We start from the raw sequence: 19,575 nt of genomic DNA, 5'->3' as shown, positions 1-19,575 counted from the left end.
ACTACCATAAGTACAACAGCGGTTAACATAAATAACCACAACATTGCCTACTACCGTGCAATCATTATGAGTCGTTCAGAACTGCTAATTGTGCCTGTGCTGTTTGAGTGATGAGTTGCATTCTTTGGCACTCAAAGGTTGGCTCTGATGTCTCCACTACTGGCAGGGATCTCTCATATTATACAGAAATTACACAGAGTTACTGTGGCCCCTGAGACTATGGCTGCCTAGCTCATTCAGACAGTGTTCCCCAAAACGTATATCTCATAGCGTGATGATCTTGATCTACACTTTTATTATTTTGGTAATCTATCTGTACGTGAACATTTACCAGTTGAGTATCAGGACACTAATAGTGTTTAAGATTAGGACACTAATAACAGCTTTATAACATTAACGTTAATTAGAGATGGCCAGCCTTTAAAATGATGGGGGAAAGCAAAGCGTTCAGCAGACATATGTTTTGTTCATTCAGTGCACACTGTGCAGGGAACTCTTAGGTCTTATTATGGGAAAGAGATTTCAAACATGAAAACAATTTAGATCAGTTATATTATTCGATGCATCAAGAGAATATCGCACCAGTTCTCATCAGAACAGTCTGTGCCTTTCCTTACCAGTAGGATTAGATTAGATATATAGACAGTTCTGTTATCTCTTTATACTGTAAGTCACATTATTTCTCTACCTGGGATGATTGATAAACATTTCTTATCCTTGATTAAAAAAGATAGATGCACAGTAGTAGATCTGATTGTTCTTTCAGTCACATCCTTTCTAACATCATATTAACCCATATCAATATATCAAGCCCTCTCCTATGTGTCTGTCCTCTTCCAGGTCCAGCCAGAGAACAGGACAGTTAAGGATGCAGGAGCACAACAATGGATTTCTCCTTTTCTTTCATGCAAGGGATCATGGGAAATACAATTCAGCAACCCCCTCAGCTCATTGACTCAGCCAACATCCGCCAGGAGGGCGCCTACGACACCGGTAGCGATGAGGGCGGAGGCCCCTCCTACGACACTGCCCTGGAAGCAGAGTTCTCCTACCCGCCCTCGGCCTCCGAGGACATGCCCCCAGTCTCCAACGGTTACCCTCCTGGGTTGGGGCTGTACGAGCCCCAGGCCAAGTTCTCCATGTACCCCCAGTTTCCCAACGGCTCGGCCAACGGCTATGGGGCCATCCGGGGCTACGGAGAGCACTGCCTCATGCCTGGGGAAGGAACGGTCCTGAGGGCCCCTGTCCTCCAAGAGAGACCCTGCTCCCCTCTGTCTCCTCCTCCACCTTCACACCACCCACACCCCCACCTCCACCTCCATCACCCTCATTACCACCATCCTCATCACTACCACCCTCAACCTCACCCACATCCCTACCCTCACAGCCCTCTGCCCTTGCCCTCCCAACACCACCTCCCCCCACCACCTCACCTCATGTCCCACGTTCTCCCTCCTCCTCCCCCGTTACTCTTGCCCTCCACCAGCCCTCCCCCTCCCTGCTGGACAGCACCTCCTCCTCACACCCCCTCACACCCCCTGCTCCCTCCAGCGCGATCCTGAAGAAGACCAGCTCTCCAGAGATCAAACTGAAGATCATAAAGACGTACCAGAACGGGAGAGAGTTGTTTGAGTCTGCACTGTGTGGAGACCTGCTGCAGGAGTCCCAGGCCAGCGAGGACTCCCAGACCCACAGCAGACACGAGATGAAGAAGGAGAATAGGAAAAATACAGTCAGGCTGCTGGAGCAAGAAGAAGGGCAGGAGCAAGACCAGGAGCAGGAACAGGGGGAAACTATAGGGCAGGCCAGGGACATCCAGACCCAGCCACAGCCCCAGACCCACACCCAGGCCCAGACCCAGACCCCCAGCCAGCCACGGGAGCTGCCTGTGGGGCAGACTGAGAAGCCACAGAAGACCCCCATCAAAGCAGAGCCCAAGGCACCTAAGGCAAGTGTTGGTTTGCACCTTCTCTGTTGGTTGAGGTCATCCAGTGCGATTAATTCACTATTCAGTACTCGAAGGGTAACTGTTTCAGCAGTTTCAGACATCTGAAAATAAGGGATTAGTGGACGATTGCATACACCCATCTGATTCTTTTAAATCTACAGAAAGTGTCTTGGGGGTAGGGCATGACTGCCTGTTGTTAATTGAGTGTATGTGTTTTCCCTCCCTCCTGTACTGTAGGTCCAGAAGCAGTACCCTACAGTGATAACAGGTACAGGTTGCTATAAGAATCACGAGGTGGGGGACCTGGTGTGGGCCAAAGTGGGTACCTACCCCTGGTGGCCCTGCATGGTCTCCTGTGACCCCCAGATGAACGTCCACACACGCATCAACACCCGAGGTGAACAAACACGCACACACACTGCTGTCATGGAGCATGTCATGGAGCATAAAATGTGTATAAATTCTTTTCCAAATCAAAATAAAATTAAATTTGATTTGTCTCAAGCGCCAAATACAACAGTGAAATGCTTACTTACAAGCCCTGAACCAACAATGCAGTTTTAAGAAAAATACGTGTTAAGTAAAAAAATAGATAAGTAAAAGTAACCACATTAAAGAGCAGCAGTAAAATAACTATAGCGAGGCTATATACCTGGTGTACCGGTAAAGAGTCAATATGCAGGGGCACTGGTTAGTCGAGGTAATATGTGCATGTAGGTAGAGTTAAAGTGACTATGCATAGATAATAACAGAGAATAGCAGCAGCGTAAAGGCGCGGGGGGGCAATGCAAATAGTCTGGGTAGCCATTTGATTAGCTGTTCAGGAGTCTTATGGCTTGGGGGTAGAAGCTGTTGGACCTAGACTTGGCACTCCAGTACAGCACTTATAGACATAACTGTTTAAAAGCCTCTAACTTCTGTCTGCCTGTGTCCCTCCTGGCCCTCCAGGTCACAGAGAGTACCATGTGCAGTTCTTTGGCAGTGTGGCAGAGCGGGCCTGGGTCCATGAGAAGAGAGTGGTCATGTACCAGGGAGAACACCAGTTTGATGAGCTGCAGGCTGAGACTCTACGCAAGACCACCAAGACAGCAGAGAGACACAAGGTAGGGACACAGCACTGCATGGCCTGACAGTATACCCTCCTCACACTCTGGACACTGGTTTAAAGAGTAACTTTAATGAAGAAGGGGGAAAAATGATGTTTTAGAATTAGTTATTGTTAAACATGTCAATTCTGGTCATCATTTTGACAGTAATATATTTTGGTCTTTTAGTAGTAAATCTAGCTCTTTTTGCTCCTAGCGGTCCAACTCTACCATTGAAATCTTGATGTAGAGGCACTTGAGAAGGTGCCTCTCTTCAGGGATCATCAGCTAGATTCAACTGTGGGCCGATCATTTCTTGAGCGGATAAAACATAATCATTTCAAACCTTGCTTGCATTTGTATAAGATCACATATATCTCTATGTGTGGGAATACTTTGGAACAGATTTCCAAAATAAAATCACTTGGAGCTGATTTGCTGGTGTTTTTACAGTATTTTGTGCCCAGCAATATAAATAAATAAATAAATATATTTCTTATAAATATATATCTTTTTAGTTTTTGCTAAAGAAATTTGCCAGTTGGGGAACCCTGCTCTATGTCAACTCAAGAGAGGGGTTCAGAATAAAATCCACTCCCTTCTAGATGTGTTGGGTGGTACCTACTCAAGGCTCATTATAATAGCAGGTGACAGGACATTATTTGGCAATGGTTTTGTTAAGTGGAGTGTGTCAATCAATATACAGCGCATTCGGAAAGGATTCAGACCCCTTGACTTTTTCCACATTTTGTTACGTTACAGCCTTATTCTAACATGGGCTAAATAAATGTGTTTCCTCATCAATCTACACAAAATACCCCAAAGGTATATCCCAACAGGTTTTTAGAAATGTTTGTAAATGTATTAAAAATTAAAATCAGTACCTATGTACACAAGTATTCAGACCCTTTGCTGTGAGACTCTAAATTAAGCTCAGGTGCATCCTGTTTCCATTGATCATCCTTGAGATATTTCTACAACTTGATTGGAGTCCACCTGTGGTAAATTAAATTGACTGGACATGATTTGGAAAGGCACACACCTGTCTATATAAGGTTCCACGGTTGACAGTGCATGTCAGAGCAAAAACTAAGCCATGAGGTCGAAGAAATGGTCCGTAGTGCTCCGACACAAATCTGTGGAAGGGTAAAGTAAATCAAATCTGCAGCATTGAAGGACCCCAAGAACACAGTGGCCTCCATCATTCTTATATGGAAGAAGTTTGGAACCACCAAGACTCTTGGACACCCGGCCAATCTGAGCAATCGGGAGAATGGCATTGGTCAGGGAGGTGACCAAGAACCCGATGGTTACTTTGGCAGAGCTCCAGAGTTCCTCTGTGGAGATGAGAGAACTGGGAGACTAGTCAGGATCGAAGGAAAGATGAAGTACAGAGAGATCCTTGTTGAAAATCTGCTCAAGATCACTTAGGACCTCAAACTGGGGCAAAGGTTCACCTTCCAACAGGTCAAGACCCTAAGCACAAAGCCAAGACAACACAAGAGTGGCTTCGGGACAAGTCTCTGAATGTTCTTTAGTGGCCCAGCCAGAACGCGGACTTGTACCCAATCGAACATCTCTGGAGTAACCCTAGAAGAAGACTCAAGGTGGTAATCGCTGCCAAGGGTGCTTCAACAAAGTCAAGGGTAAAGGGTCTGAATACTTATGTAAATGTGATATTTCAGTTTATTAATTTTTTTAGAAATTTGCTAACATTGAATAAAACCCGTTTTTGCTTTGTCATTATCGGTTATTGTGTGTAGATTGATAAGGGGAAAAAACGATTTAATCCATTTTAGAATAAGGCTGTAACAACAAAATGTGGAAATAGGGTCTGAATACTTTCCGCAAGGCACATTTCCACATATGACCAAATTCAATGTTTTTGCTTACCGTTTAATAAACAAAAATACATAATTTGTCAAGATCGGTGTGGAAGAACTTGACTGGCCTGCACAGAGCTCTGACCTCAACATCATCGAGCACCTTTGGGATGAATTGGAACACCGACTGTGAGACAGGCCTAATCGTCCAACATCAGTGCCTGACCTCACTTAAGCTCTTGTAACTGAATGGAAGAAAGTCCCCGCAGCAATGTTCCAACATCTAGTGGAAAGCCTTCAGAAGAGTGGAGGCTGTTATAGCAGAAAAGGGGGGGACCAACTCCATATTAATGCCCATGATTTTGGAATGAGATGTTCGAAAGACAGGTGTCCACATTCTTTTGCAAATGTAATGTAAGAAGAGTCTACTTTTAATCATTCTGATATGTAGTTGTTTTTTCCTACTAAACTTAGTTGAATGCACTGACTGGATAAGAGCATCTTCCAAATGATTGCAATGTAATGTAAATTGTGTGTGTGTGTGTCAGCTGATGAAGCCCTTCCCCCAGAGAGAGCGTGCTCAGTGGGAGGTGGGCGTCGGCCATGCAGAGGACGCCTTCCTGATGACGCAGCAGGAACGCATCGACAACTATACCTTCATCTATGTCGACCCAGACCCCAACGCCCCCCCGCCCACCAAGAAGACCCCTGTCAGGGCTGCCAGCCGCACCCAAAGCTCCTCCAGCTCAACCAGTAAGAAAGAAGAAGGAGCAGTGACATCACCAGACCGGGTGGAGCCAGCCAGAAGACAGCCTCGTAGGCAGTGTAGTGTTCCTAATGCAGACAACCCAGCTGACCTCAAAATCCCGGAGGGAGAAAAGGACCAGAGCGGGGACCCTGGACAGCCCATCCCCCCAGCCCGGAAGACCCAGTCTGAAGCAGGGGGAACCCAGGAGTCCTGTGCCCCGGTACGGGCCTGGAAGACAGCTGCTGCCAGGAAGCTGCTGCCTCTCTCCATCACAATGAAGAAACTGAATGTAAAGATCACCAAGTGTGACCAAATGTGGCCTCTGCTACAGAGGAAGTCCCTGCCCTCACCACAGAGGGAGAGAGAGGTGGAGAGGGAGGAGGGAGAGGGCCGGCAGGCCGACCTGGGATCTTTTTCACCAGAGGTGGGTGCTCTCTATTTGTCTAGACATCCTAGTTGACAATGGTGTTAAAAGTTGTTGTCGCTCTAAACTGAATTGAAGCATTTATTTCTAAGTGGAGTTTTTTTTCTTCCCAGCAGGGCTGTAGAGTTAAGCCAGAACCCAGTCCAGAGGAAGAGGGTGATGAGGGAGAGGAGAGAAAGGTGAAGGAGGAGAAGAGAAGTGACCAGGAAGCAGCACAGCACACCTCCTCTCCTGGGTCTCAGCACAGCACCCCACCAGGTGCATAACACTTCTACAGCAGTGTTTGTGCATGCGTGTGTATGCACATGTGTTTGGATGTTTTCTGGGTCCTCTGGTGATGGCTGCTGGAATATGGAAATATTGTGTTTGTGTGAATATGTTCCCCAATATGTTCCCCACAGATCAGACCTTTAACCAGGTGTTTAACCAGGTGTCTCATTCCTGTAGGTTCTCAGGAGCGTAAGCAGCAGCGCAGGTCAGTGAGGAGCAGATCTGAGTCAGAGAAAGGCTGTGAGGCCGTTCCCAAGAAGAAGACCAAAAAGGAACAGGTACCAACCTGCTACTACCACCTACTGTTCTGTTCCCCTCTGTAGTGTTGCATGTTCTTTCACTCTGTTCTCTAGAGGAGGATTGCAATACAATATAAAGATTTTCAACATCCCTCTCTCGCTTTCTCTTGTCTCCCTGCAGGCTGAGATGGCTCCTGAGACCACTCTGAGAACAGGCTCACAGAAAGGTAGACTCCAGCTCTGTCCTATGACTCTCTTTCCCATCCTGCTCTAAGCATACTGGCTTTGTTTAACTTGTTGGGGGAAGCAGTGTTGTGGAGGTGTGTGTTAACGTGTGGTATGGTGTGTAGGAGCCAGTGAGATCTCGGATGCCTGTAAGCCTCTGAAGAAACGCAGCAGAGCCTCCACAGACGTAGAGATGGCCTCCTCTCAGTACAGAGACACATCCGACTCTGACTCTAGAGGCCTCAACGATCCCCAGGTAAACAGACACACACACGCACACACACACACAGACAGATACACACACTCACTCACTCATGCTCTCTCTCTCCTATGTAGAGTCTGTTTGGGAAGAGTTTGGACAGCCCAGCAGCAGTAGATGCCGACGCGTCAGACAGCCAGTCAGTGGACTCCAGTCTGTCCAGACAAGGAAGCAGCACAGCTAAGAGAGACACTGTCTGCCAGGTAGGCCAAGAGAGACACTGTCTGCCAGGTAGGCCAAGAGAGACACTGTCTGCCAGGTAGGCCAAGAGAGACACTGTCTGCCAGGTAGGCCAAGAGGGACACTGTCTGCCGGATAGGCCAAGAAGGACACTGTATGGCCGGTAGGCCAAGAGGTCTCCTGTCCCATCCTCTTGTCATATTGTCTGTCTTTCTTCCTACTTTTCTCCCTCTCTGCTCTCTCTGTCTTTTTAAATAGCTGATACAAAAAAAGGTTTTATACCCCATTGGTGATAACTCTTCCTCTGTGTGTAGATCTGTGAAGTGTATGGAGAGGGTCTGGTGTCGTGTGAGGGGGACTGCTGTCGGCTATTCCATCTGGAGTGCCTGGGCCTCACCTTCCTACCTGAGGGCACATTTACCTGTCTGGAATGTAGAAACGGTGAGACATGACACGATGTCACAACGTATACATTATGCATTTACATCCTAATCATTAATTGACCTGCACAACCATTAGACAAGTTCTCTTTGATTGCTCCTTTCATCTTTACAGTCTCATTTAGGCTGAAATGGCTGACATGATTATTCAAATTATTCCAAGACACATCCTTCTACTTTGTGAATGCTAATGAAGCTATGAGTATGAGTGTGAACAGAGAAAATACTGCTCAAGCACTGATTATGCAAATGACCCTACAGACAAATCTCTGTGTGATTTCAGCCCAGCAGCCTAGTGCAGACATTGAGAGATTTCTCTGATGGAGGAATGAAAAGTCGACTGGAACTCAACTCTATCTCACCCCTTTGTCTCTGACATACACTCTCTCCCTCACTCTCTTTGCCACCTCCCTCCTCTCTAGGCTCTCACTCGTGTTTCAGCTGTAAGACTGGGGTAGGGGAGGTGTTGCGCTGCTCTGTGGTTGGCTGCGGGCGATATTACCATGATGACTGTGTGCACAAACTCCCTGGTACTGTGGGGGGTGGTACGGGCGGGGGGTTCCACTGCCCCCAACATACCTGCACCACCTGCTGCCTGGAGAGAGACCTGCACCAAGCTGCCAAAGGTATGGGGCAGAACACTGGTCTAGATGAAGGAGAGGAACGGAAGCCACGTTAGGCTTTTAAAATGCTCTCTCAAATACTGTAGGTGTTAAAGTCTCTCCCTCCCTTCCTCCCCCCTCCCTAGGACATATGATGCGTTGTCTGCGCTGCCCGGTGGCGTACCACACAGGGGACAGCTGCGTTGCAGCGGGCAGTGTGGTCCTCACCCACCACATCATGATCTGCAGCAGCCATGGCATCACCAAGAGGAACGGCCTCCTCTCCTCACCCGTCAATGTGACCTGGTGCTTCCTCTGTGCCCGAGGTAAGATCTCTCTCACTTTAGACCTCCTGTAGGGGTACCCACCCTGACTCACTCACCTTTTTCTGTGTCCCAAATGGCATCCTATTCGCTATATAGTCCATTACTATTGACCAGGGCCCCTGACCCACTGTCTCTTTAAGGGAAGCTTCCAGATTCAGCCCCTCTGGAGGACAGCAGGGGGAGGGATGTTGCTTTGTCCTGCCCCTTAGGCAAGCGTTTGAGTGAATAGAGCCATAGCTACAACTTAACCAACTCCTTTTGTTCCTCTCAGAGTTAGCCAGAGCTTCTATTCATGTTGGTTCCTGTGATCATGGCCTGCCAATTGTGACCCTCTGTCTCTCTCTCTGAATCTGATCCCCTCTAATCTAGTCTTCTCTAATCATTCAACTCTATAACACTTTATTTATTCCCATAGAGATAATTGATGTGTGATGCTCTCGCTGAGACCACAGAGGCTTAGCTGAGCTCAGATACACCACCGCAGCAGCAGGAGGAGGAGAGTACTGGTCCACTGAGCTCTGTCTGTGTTTGGAAAAAATGTCATTGAGCCTTCACTTATGATGCATTTGCCTGTTTGTGAATGTAGTAGTGACATTTGTCCCCATGGTTACTAAAAGCAGTTGATTCTCAATTTCTTATAAGCGAAGTGCACTGTATATCTACAGTATTCTGTTTGGACGACTCTTTCATTTAACTTATTACTCAGTTTTTTTCTCTCGTTTATGTGTTCTAACAGCGTATGTGTTCTTTCTTTCCTGTGGAATCATGGGTACTGTAGTCTGATTGCGGCTCACCCCATCTCTTCCTGTGTGTCTTGTGTAGGACTGTTAGTGCAGGACCTTACTGACATCATATTAAGTTCATATGCCTATAAGTCCCACTACCTTCTGACTGAGTCAAATCGTGCTGAGTTGAAATTACCTATGATTCCCTCTTCTTGGACAGCTACCAAAAAGAATATTGGGAAAGGTAACAGAACTGTTTTACTCTCTCTCTCCTTTTCCTACTGGTGCGTGTGTATGTGTGTTTTCAATGTGTCTAGACTTCCCACATTTGATTTGTTATTCCTCTTTATTGCTTGGTTCTGCCTCTAAAGTGTGAACAGACAATCTGCTGCTATTAATGTTACAACAGGGCTTAAGTAACCTGTCAGGGAGCCTAACATGCACCGGTTCAACAGGAACCACGTTAACAAAGTGTTATAGACATTAAGCTCGTCTCTGTGAAACGATGGAATGGGACACACAAACCCAAAATAGAATCTGTACAAGCAGACCATAGCACACTGTAACATGACATCATCCCATTTCATCATCATCATTGGGAAGGGTGATGACCTGTCTCACTGGGTTATTGTATGTCCTGTAAGGGGCTTGTTGCTGCTGAAGTCAGTTATTTTACGCCCTGTCTGTCTGAGGGCTTGTTGCTGCTGAAGTCACAAACACAGTTATTTTACGCCCTGTCTGTCTGAGGGCTTATTGCTGCTGAAGTCACAAACACAGTTATTTTACGCCCTGTCTGTCTGAGGGATTATTGCTGCTGAAGTCACAAACACAGTTATTTTACGCCCTGTCTGTCTGAGGGCTTGTTGCTGCTGAAGTCACAAACAGTTATTTTACGCCCTGTCTGTCTGAGGGCTTATTGCTGCTGAAGTCACAAACAGTTATTTTACGCCCTGTCTGTCTGAGGGCTTATTGCTGCTGAAGTCACAAACACAGTTATTTTACATCCTGTCTGTCTGAGGGCTTGTTGCTGCTGAAGTCACAAACAGTTATTTTACACCCTGTCTGTCTGAGGGCTTGTTGCTGCGGAAGTCACAAACACAGTTATTTTACGCCCTGTCTGTCTGAGGGCTTGTTGCTGCTGAAGTCACAAACACAGTTAATTTACATCCTGTCTGTCTGGGGGCTTGTTGCTGCTGAAGTCACAAACACAGTTATTTTACATCCTGTCTGTCTGAGGGCTTGTTGCTGCTGAAGTCACAAACACAGTTATTTTACATCCTGTCTGTCTGAGGGCTTGTTGCTGCTGAAGTCACAAACACAGTTATTTTACATCCTGTCTGTCTGAGGGCTTGTTGTTGCTGAAGTCACAAACACAGTTATTTTACATCCTGTCTGTCTGAGGGCTTGTTGCTGCTGAAGGAACACAACCTCTTTGCTTTAGCACTTTGATCCTGTCTTCATCTGAAAGACTAAATCTAATGGAGTTATTTTGATGACTGCTAAGTTCTGTTTTTGAATGAAAATAATTGTCCCTCATTTATCTGCTGCTCTCACTTTACTGCGATCTGTCTTGGATGTTTGCTGTCTCATTTTGAGGTATTGCTTTGTTAAGGAGTTAATTATTCCAATAAATATTGATTGTGATAGATTATAGCTCATAGCAGTTATACCATTCCTCACAAGCACATCAATTTGATGAAGAAATCAATGTTTGAATAAAATGCTGACAATCTTCCTTCTAGTTGACATATAATGTGATTATTACTCATCAACGATATTACCCATTTGACGTTTAAAACATCCACATGCGGTTTAAATGAGATTCCATCCAAGACTATGTGGAGTACAGTGGTGCAGGGAAGTGAATCATCCCCCTTTACAAGCAGGAGTGCATGGCAGCTTTGTGCCGTTCTGTTGTTTTGGTAATAGTTTGTTTGTGATTTATGGTTTATTTACAGATGTATTATTATCATGGGTGCTATAGCATGTGTTGTGATTGTACAATGGGCCTTGTACTCTAAACCTGCCTGTCAGACATTCCATTACACCATCAATGACTGACTGCTGAGGTAAAAGCAGAGGACCAGAGCAATGTCAACACTGCTTTCGCTTATCAAAATGGTGTCCACAACAGCATAGTTTTCATCTACATAAAGCAATCTTTATTATATTGTGGGAGTTAGAATCATTTCGAACAATGTGACTCGTTTGGGAAAGACTCAAGAGATATCTATCCTTAGCCACTTCTCATACACATGAAACGAGCGGATGCAATGTCACAATGGCTCCACCTATTTCTCTGGATTACTAAATTACTTACTTGGGCAAAGCATTGCTCACAGTGTAAAGTGAAGTGGTTGAATGACTGGCATGCCTAAGGATGAGGCTTAGAGTGTGGTGGCCCCTAGTGTCCAGGTGTGGAAGTACATTCCCTAACCCTGTGCTACTCTTTTCTCTCTCTACACATACACACACCTGCAGGAGAGAAGCTGCTGTGCTGTGCATTGTGCCCGGCGTCGTTCCACCCAGAGTGTTTGGAGATGGAGATGCCAGAGGGGGCGTGGTCGTGCAGGGAGTGTAGGGCAGGAAAGAAACCCCACTACAAACAGATCGTCTGGGTCAAACTGGGAAACTACAGGTTAGCAGCATGAGCTCTTCGACCTTCGCCTCTCCCGAGTCCGTATGGGAGTTGCAGCGATGAGACAAAACTGTAACTACTAATTGGATACCATGAAATTGGGCAGAAAAAAAGGCAAAAAAAGAAATTGGTATTAATGTCTCGCGGGCCAGATTGAAGTGCCCAGCGGGCTGTACTTTGCACCCCCCCACCCCACCACTCATAGCTAGCTGTAACTTCTGGACTGGTAACATTCTTTCTTTCCCGATGTTCCATGCTGTCCCCTGTCTGTCCCCATCAGGTGGTGGCCAGCGGAGATCTGTAACCCTCGCCTGGTGCCTCCCAACATCCAGACGCTCCGTCACGACATCGGAGAATTCCCCGTCTTCTTCTTTGGTTCCCATGACTACTACTGGATCAACCAGGGCCGTGTGTTCCCCTACGTGGAGAATGACAAAACCCCTGTCACTGGCCAAATCAACATCAACAAGACCTTCAAGAAAGGTGAGGCCACCTTGGCTCTGTACTCTGTGCCCTGTGCTACAATAGATTGGGAATCATCAAGGGAAACTATGAAATGGACTATTGGTTCTTGAGTGAAATGATAATGCCTTGACCCTGAGTGTGTGAGACAGGCACAGTGTAATTCCATCCCTTCTGTGTGTGTCAGCTCTGGAGGAGGCTGCTCGCAGGTTCCAGGAGCTCAAGGCTCAGAGGGAGAGCAGGGAGGCCCTGGAGCAGGAACGCAACTCACGCAAACCCTCACCATACAAGTTCATCAAGGTAATATATCCAGTCATACTATATACACCCCAGTGGAGGCTGCTGAGGGGAGGACGGCTCATAATAATGGCTGGAACGGAGCAAATGGAATTGCATCAAACCATGTGTATGATCTATTTGATGTCATTCCTCTGATTCCGCTCCAGCCACAACCACGAGCTCGTCTTCCCCAATTAAGGTGCCACCAACCTCCTGTGATACACCCCTGCCCTACAAACACATCCCCTGCCCTACAAACACATCCCCTGCCTTACAAACACATCCCCTGCCTTACGAACACATCCCCTGCCCTACAAACACATCCCCTGCCTTACAAACACATCCCCTGCCCTACAAACACATCCCCTGCCCTACAAACACATCCCCTGCCCTGCAAACACATCCCCTGCCTTACAAACACATCCCCTGCCCTGCAAACACATCCCCTGCCTTACAAACACATCCCCTGCCCTACAAACACATCCCCTGCCTTACAAACACATCCCCTGCCTTACAAACACATCCCCTGCCCTACAAACACATCCCCTGCCCTACAAACACATCCCCTGCCCTACAAACACATCCCCTGCCTTACAAACACATCCCCTGCCTTACAAACACATCCCCTGCCCTACAAACACATCCCCTGCCCTACAAACACATCCCCTGCCCTGCAAACACATCCCCTGCCTTACAAACACATCCCCTGCCCTGCAAACACATCCCCTGCCTTACAAACACATCCCCTGCCCTACAAACACATCCCCTGCCTTACAAACACATCCCCTGCCTTACAAACACATCCCCTGCCTTACAAACACATCCCCTGCCCTACAAACACATCCCCTGCCCTACAAACACATCCCCTGCCCTACAAACACATCCCCTGCCCTACAAACACATCCCCTGCCTTACAAACACATCCCCTGCCCTACAAACACATCCCCTGCCCTACAAACACATCCCCTGCCCTGCAAACACATCCCCTGCCTTACAAACACATCCCCTGCCCTGCAAACACATCCCCTGCCTTACAAACACATCCCCTGCCTTACAAACACATCCCCTGCCCTACAAACACATCCCCTGCCTTACAAACACATCCCCTGCCCTACAAACACATCCCCTGCCTTACAAACACATCCCCTGCCTTACAAACACATCCCCTGCCTTACAAACACATCCCCTGCCTTACAAACACATCCCCTGCCTTACAAACACATCCCCTGCCTTACAAACACATCCCCTGCCCTACAAACACATCCCCTGCCCTACAAACACATCCCCTGCCTTACAAACACATCCCCTGCCTTACAAACACATCCCCTGCCTTACAAACACATCCCCTGCCTTACAAACACATCCCCTGCCCTACAAACACATCCCCTGCCCTACAAACACATCCCCTGCCTTACAAACACATCCCCTGCCTTACAAACACATCCCCTGCCCTACAAACACATCCCCTGCCTTACAAACACATCCCCTGCCTTACAAACACATCCCCTGCCTTACAAACACATCCCCTGCCTTACAAACACATCCCCTGCCCTACAAACACATCCCCTGCCCTACAAACACATCCCCTGCCCTGCAAACACATCCCCTGCCTTACAAACACATCCCCTGCCCTGCAAACACATCCCCTGCCTTACAAACACATCCCCTGCCCTACAAACACATCCCCTGCCTTACAAACACATCCCCTGCCTTACAAACACATCCCCTGCCCTACAAACACATCCCCTGCCTTACACACACATCCCCTGCCTTACAAACACATCCCCTGCCCTACAAACACATCCCCTGCCTTACAAACACATCCCCTGCCTTACAAACACATCCCCTGCCTTACAAACACATCCCCTGCCCTACAAACACATCCCCTGCCCTACAAACACATCCCCTGCCCTACAAACACATCCCCTGCCCTACAAACACATCCCCTGCCCTACAAACACATCCCCTGCCCTACAAATCTTCTGCCATATAAAGTCTTGCTTTGCAGAACAAAATGGATTGAGCTGAATGAGACCTCTTTATATTTGTGACATTGTTGTCATGTCTCTCTCAGTCCAACAAGCCAGTGGGAAAGGTGCAGGTGCACATAGCCGACCTGTCAGAAATCCCACGATGCAACTGTAAACCCACAGACCAACACCCCTGCAGCCTGGACTCCCAATGTCTCAACCGCATGCTGCAGTATGAGTGTCACTCACAGGTTGGTGTGTGTGTGTGTGTGTTTGTGTGTGTGTGTTTGCGTGTGCAGCCCTATTCAGCCCTGTTTTCCTGTCCTAGGTGTGTCCAGCAGGTGATAGCTGTGAGAACCAATGCTTCTCGAAGCGTCTGTACTCTGAGACAGAGGTCATTAAGACAGAGGGTTGCGGCTGGGGCCTCAAGACCAACCAGGCCCTCAGGAAGGTGAGTGAGGGCCACTGGGGTGGACGTAGTGTGGGACCTGGTTCTGTTTCTATCCCTAGACCCTAACCGTTTAGGTGTCCTTAGCATCATTGTGAGGGTTCCACCTAGCCTGTCATATTGTTTGAACCTATCCAAACCTTTCAGATCTGTGAACAGGCTGAGGGCTTAGGGAACGGGGCTAAAGGCCAACATGGAACCGAGCCTGTGTATGTGTAGATCAGAGATGATTATTAATAACACCACAGGTGTGCTTTGTTGTAAGTATTGATGTGTATTGTGTTTTGTATGTGCTCTGTGCCTCTTCCGTAGGGAGATTTTGTGACAGAGTATGTGGGAGAGGTGATAGATTCAGAGGAGTGCCAGCAGCGAATCAAACGCGCTCATGAGAACCACGTGACCGACTTCTACATGCTCACTCTCACCAAGGTAATTACATTTTAGACTTTGTCCCAGTAGTCTGAAATGGGCTCCTTTAATTGACACCTTCACCTCATGACTGGTAATACATAGTATGTGTATGAATCTGTCTCTCTCGCTGTTCAGTAGTGTGCGTCTCTTGACTGTGTGGGGGGGTCTAACTGTGTGTGTGTGTGTGTGTGTGTGTGTGTGTGTGTGTGTGTGTGTGTGTGTGTGTGTGTGTGTGTGTGTGTGTGTGTGTGTGTGTGTGTGTGTGTGTGTGTGTGTGTGTGTGTGTGTGTGTGTGTGTGTGTGTGTGTGTGTGTGTGTGTGTGTGTGTGCTTCAGGACCGGGTGATAGATGCCGGGCCCAAAGGGAACTCCTCTCGCTTCATTAACCACAGCTGCAGCCCCAACTGTGAGACACAGAAATGGACTGTCAACGGAGACATACGCATAGGCCTCTTCACCCTGTGTGACATGGAGGCTGGTGAGGAGAGCAGCACACACACGTTCTGTATCTTTGTTGTTTGATCTCTCTGATCGATGTCCTGTCTCCTGCAGGCATTGAGCTGACGTTTAACTATAATCGTCTGTGTGTGTTTTCTGTAGGCACTGAGCTGGCGTTTAACTATAATCGTCTGTGTGTGTTTTCTGCAGGCACTGAGCTGACGTTTAACTATAATCGTCTGTGTGTGTTTTCTGTAGGCACTGAGCTGGCGTTTAACTATAATCGTCTGTGTGTTTTCTGCAGGCACTGAGCTGACGTTTAACTATAATCGTCTGTGTGTGTTTTCTGTAGGCACTGAGCTGACGTTTAACTATAATCGTCTGTGTGTGTTTTCTGTAGGCACTGAGCTGACGTTTAACTATAATCGTCTGTGTGTGGTTTCTGTAGGCACTGAGCTGACGTTTAACTATAATCGTCTGTGTGTTTTCTGTAGGCACTGAGCTGACGTTTAACTATAATCGTCTGTGTGTGTTTTCTGTAGGCACTGAGCTGACGTTTAACTATAATCGTCTGTGTGTGTTTTCTGTAGGCACTGAGCTGACGTTTAACTATAATCTGGACCTTATGGGTAACAGAAGGTCGTCGTGCCACTGTGGTGCTGAGAACTGCTCTGGCTTCCTGGGGGTGCGGCCTACGGTACGAGACACACCCACATTCTCATTATGACTGCATCATGTAGGAATCAAGTAACATGTTACTGATGTCTCACCTCAGCAGATCCCTTCTGTCCATGGTTTGTCTGCCATGTTGTCGAAATCAAATAAAATCTTATTGGTCACATACACATGGTTAGCAGATGTTAATGCGAGTGTAGTGAAATGCTTGTGCTTCTAGTTCCGACAGTGCAGTAATATTTAACAAGTAATCTAACAAATTCACAACGACTACGTTATACACACAAATGTAAAGGGATGAATAAGAATGTACATACAAATAAATGGATGAGCGATGGCTGTGCGGCATAGGCAAGATATAGTTGGTATAGAGTACAGTATATACAGTGGGGCAAAAAAGTATTTAGTCAGCCACCAATTGTGCAAGTTCTCCCACTTAAAAAGATGAGCGAGGCCTGTAATTTTCATCATAGGTACACTTCAACTATGACAGACAAAATGAGAAGAAAAAAAATCCAGAAAATCACATTGTAGGATTTTTAATGAATTTATTTGCAAATTATGGTGGAAAATAAGTATTTGGTCACCTACAAACAAACAAGATTTCTGGCTCTCACATACCTTCTTTAAGAGGCTCCTCTGTCCTCCACTCGTTACCTGTATTAATGGCACCTGTTTGAACTTGTTATCAGTATAAAAGATACCTGTCCACAATCTCAAACAGTCACACTCCAAACTCCACTATGGCCAAGACCAAAGAGCTGTCAAAGGACACCAGAAACAAAATTGTAGACCTGCACCAGGCTGGGAAGACTGAATCTGCAATAGGTAAGCAGCTTGGTTTGAAGAAATCAACTGTGGGAGCAATTATTAGGAAATGGAAGACATACAAGACCACTAATTATCTCCCTCGATCTGGGGCTCCACGCAAGATCTCACCCCGTGGGGTCAAAATGATCACAAGAACGGTGAGCAAAAATCCCAGAACCACACCGGGGGACCTAGTGAATGACCTGCAGAGAGCTGGGACCAAAGTAACAAAGCCTATCATCAGTAACACACTACGCCAGGGACTCAAATCCTGCAGTGCCAGACGTGTCCCCCTGCTTAAGCCAGTACATGTCCAGGACCATCTAAAGTTTGCTAGAGAGCATTTGGATGACCCAGAAGAAGATTGGGAGAATGTCATATGGTCAGATGAAACCAAAATGTAACTTTTTGGTAAAAACTCAACTCGTCGTGTTTTGAGGACAAAGAATGCTGAGTTGCATCCAAAGAACACCATACCTACTGTGAAGTATGGGGGTGGAAACATCATGCTTTGGGGATGTTTTTCTGCAAAGGGACCAGGATGACTGATCCGTGTAATGGAAAGAATGAATGGAGCCATGTATCGTGAGATTTTGAGTGGAAACCTCCTTCCATCCGCAAGGGCATTGAAGATGAAACGTGGCTGGGTCTTTCAGCATGACAATGATCCCAAACACACCGCCCGGGCAACGAAGGAGTGGCTTTGTAAGAAGCATTTCAAGGTCCTGGAGTGGCCTAGCCAGTCTCCAGATCTCAACCCCATAGAAAATCTTTGGAGGGGGGTTGAAAGTCCGTGTTTCCCAGCAACAGCCCCAAAACATCACTGCTCTAGAGATCTGCATGGAGGAATGGGCCAAAATACCAGCAACAGTGTGTGAAAACCTTGTGAAGACTTACAGAAAATGTTTGACCTCTGTCATTGCCAATAAAGGGTATATAACAAAGTAAATCAAATCAAATCACAAAGTATTGATAAACTTTTGTTATTGACCAAATACTTATTTTCCACCATAATTTGCAAATAAATTCATTAAAAATCCTACAATGTGATTTTCTGGATTTTTTTCCTCATTTTGTCTGTCATAGTTGAAGTGTACCTATGATGACAATTACAGGCCTCATCTTTTTAAGTGGGAGAACTTGCACAATTGGTGGCTGACTAAATACTTTTTTGCCCCACTGTACATATGACGTGAGTAATGTAGGATGTAAACATTATTAAAGTGGCTATATTTAAAGTGACTAGTGATACATTTATTAAATCCGTTTATTAAAGTGGCCAGAGATTTGAGTCTGTATGTTGGCAGCAGCCTCTCAATGTTAGTGATGGCTGTTTAACAGTCTGATGACCTTGAGATCGAAGCTGTTTTTCAGTCTCTTGGTCCCTGCTTTGATGCACCTGTACTGACCTCGCCTTCTGGATGATAGCGGGATGAACAGGCAGTGGCTCGGGTGGTTGTTGTCCTTGATGATCCTTTTGGCCTTCCTGTGACATCGGGTACTGTAGATAGTTTGCCCCCAGTGATGCATTGTGCAGACCGCACTACCCTCTGGAGAGCCTTGCTGTTGAGCGCGGTGCAGTTGCCATAGCAGGCGGTGATACAGCCAGACAGGATGTTCTCGATTGTGCATCTGTAAAAGTTTGTCAGTGTTTTGGGTGACAAGCCACATTTTTTTAGCCTTCTGAGGTTGAAGAGGCGCTGTTGCGCCTTCACCACACTGTCTGTGTGGGTGCACCATTTCAGATTGTCTGTGATGTGTACGCCCAGGAACTTAACTTTCCACCTTCTCCACTACTGTACCATCAATGTGGATAGGGTGGTGCTCCCTCTGCTGTTTCCTGAAGTCCACGAACAAAACAAAGGAGATGATGACGTTGAGTGAGAGGTTATTTTCCTGACACCACACTCCGAGGGCCCTCACCTCCTCCCTGTAGGCCGTCTCGTCGTTGTTGGTAATCAAGCCTACCACTGTAGTGCCGTCTGCAAACTTGATGATTGAGTTGGAGGCGTGCGTAGCCATGCAGTCGTGGGTGAACAGGGAGTACAGGAGAGGGCTCAGAACGTACCCTTGTGCGGCACCAGTGTTGAGGATCAGCGGGGTGGAGATGTTGTTTCCTACTTTCACCACCTGGGGGGCGGCCCGTCAGAA

The 19,575-nt window shown here is 46.9% G+C and overlaps 1 protein-coding gene across 1 annotated transcript in view; it reads left to right on the top strand.

Moving 5' to 3' along the window:
* LOC124034924 (histone-lysine N-methyltransferase NSD3-like) overlaps positions 1 to 19,575 on the top strand; it is a 35,075-nt gene that overhangs the window by 8,266 nt on the left and 7,234 nt on the right. The window contains exons 2-22 of the mRNA XM_046348319.1: positions 1,005 to 1,948; positions 2,186 to 2,345; positions 2,897 to 3,051; positions 5,405 to 6,028; positions 6,145 to 6,286; positions 6,476 to 6,576; positions 6,719 to 6,764; positions 6,888 to 7,018; positions 7,099 to 7,224; positions 7,516 to 7,642; positions 8,064 to 8,267; positions 8,390 to 8,569; positions 9,392 to 9,538; positions 11,776 to 11,932; positions 12,213 to 12,415; positions 12,582 to 12,694; positions 14,748 to 14,894; positions 14,972 to 15,094; positions 15,404 to 15,520; positions 15,838 to 15,979; positions 16,530 to 16,636. Of these exons, the coding sequence (XP_046204275.1) occupies positions 1,005 to 1,948; positions 2,186 to 2,345; positions 2,897 to 3,051; positions 5,405 to 6,028; positions 6,145 to 6,286; positions 6,476 to 6,576; positions 6,719 to 6,764; positions 6,888 to 7,018; positions 7,099 to 7,224; positions 7,516 to 7,642; positions 8,064 to 8,267; positions 8,390 to 8,569; positions 9,392 to 9,538; positions 11,776 to 11,932; positions 12,213 to 12,415; positions 12,582 to 12,694; positions 14,748 to 14,894; positions 14,972 to 15,094; positions 15,404 to 15,520; positions 15,838 to 15,979; positions 16,530 to 16,636 (4,196 nt within the window). The remainder of the gene's footprint in view (positions 1 to 1,004; positions 1,949 to 2,185; positions 2,346 to 2,896; positions 3,052 to 5,404; positions 6,029 to 6,144; positions 6,287 to 6,475; positions 6,577 to 6,718; positions 6,765 to 6,887; positions 7,019 to 7,098; positions 7,225 to 7,515; positions 7,643 to 8,063; positions 8,268 to 8,389; positions 8,570 to 9,391; positions 9,539 to 11,775; positions 11,933 to 12,212; positions 12,416 to 12,581; positions 12,695 to 14,747; positions 14,895 to 14,971; positions 15,095 to 15,403; positions 15,521 to 15,837; positions 15,980 to 16,529; positions 16,637 to 19,575) is intronic.

The sequence above is a fragment of the Oncorhynchus gorbuscha genome, linkage group LG05 (assembly GCF_021184085.1).
Source record: "Oncorhynchus gorbuscha isolate QuinsamMale2020 ecotype Even-year linkage group LG05, OgorEven_v1.0, whole genome shotgun sequence".
Taxonomy (NCBI): domain Eukaryota; kingdom Metazoa; phylum Chordata; class Actinopteri; order Salmoniformes; family Salmonidae; genus Oncorhynchus; species Oncorhynchus gorbuscha.
Note: the sequence above shows the minus strand (reverse complement) of the source record. Positions and strands in the feature narration are given on the sequence as shown.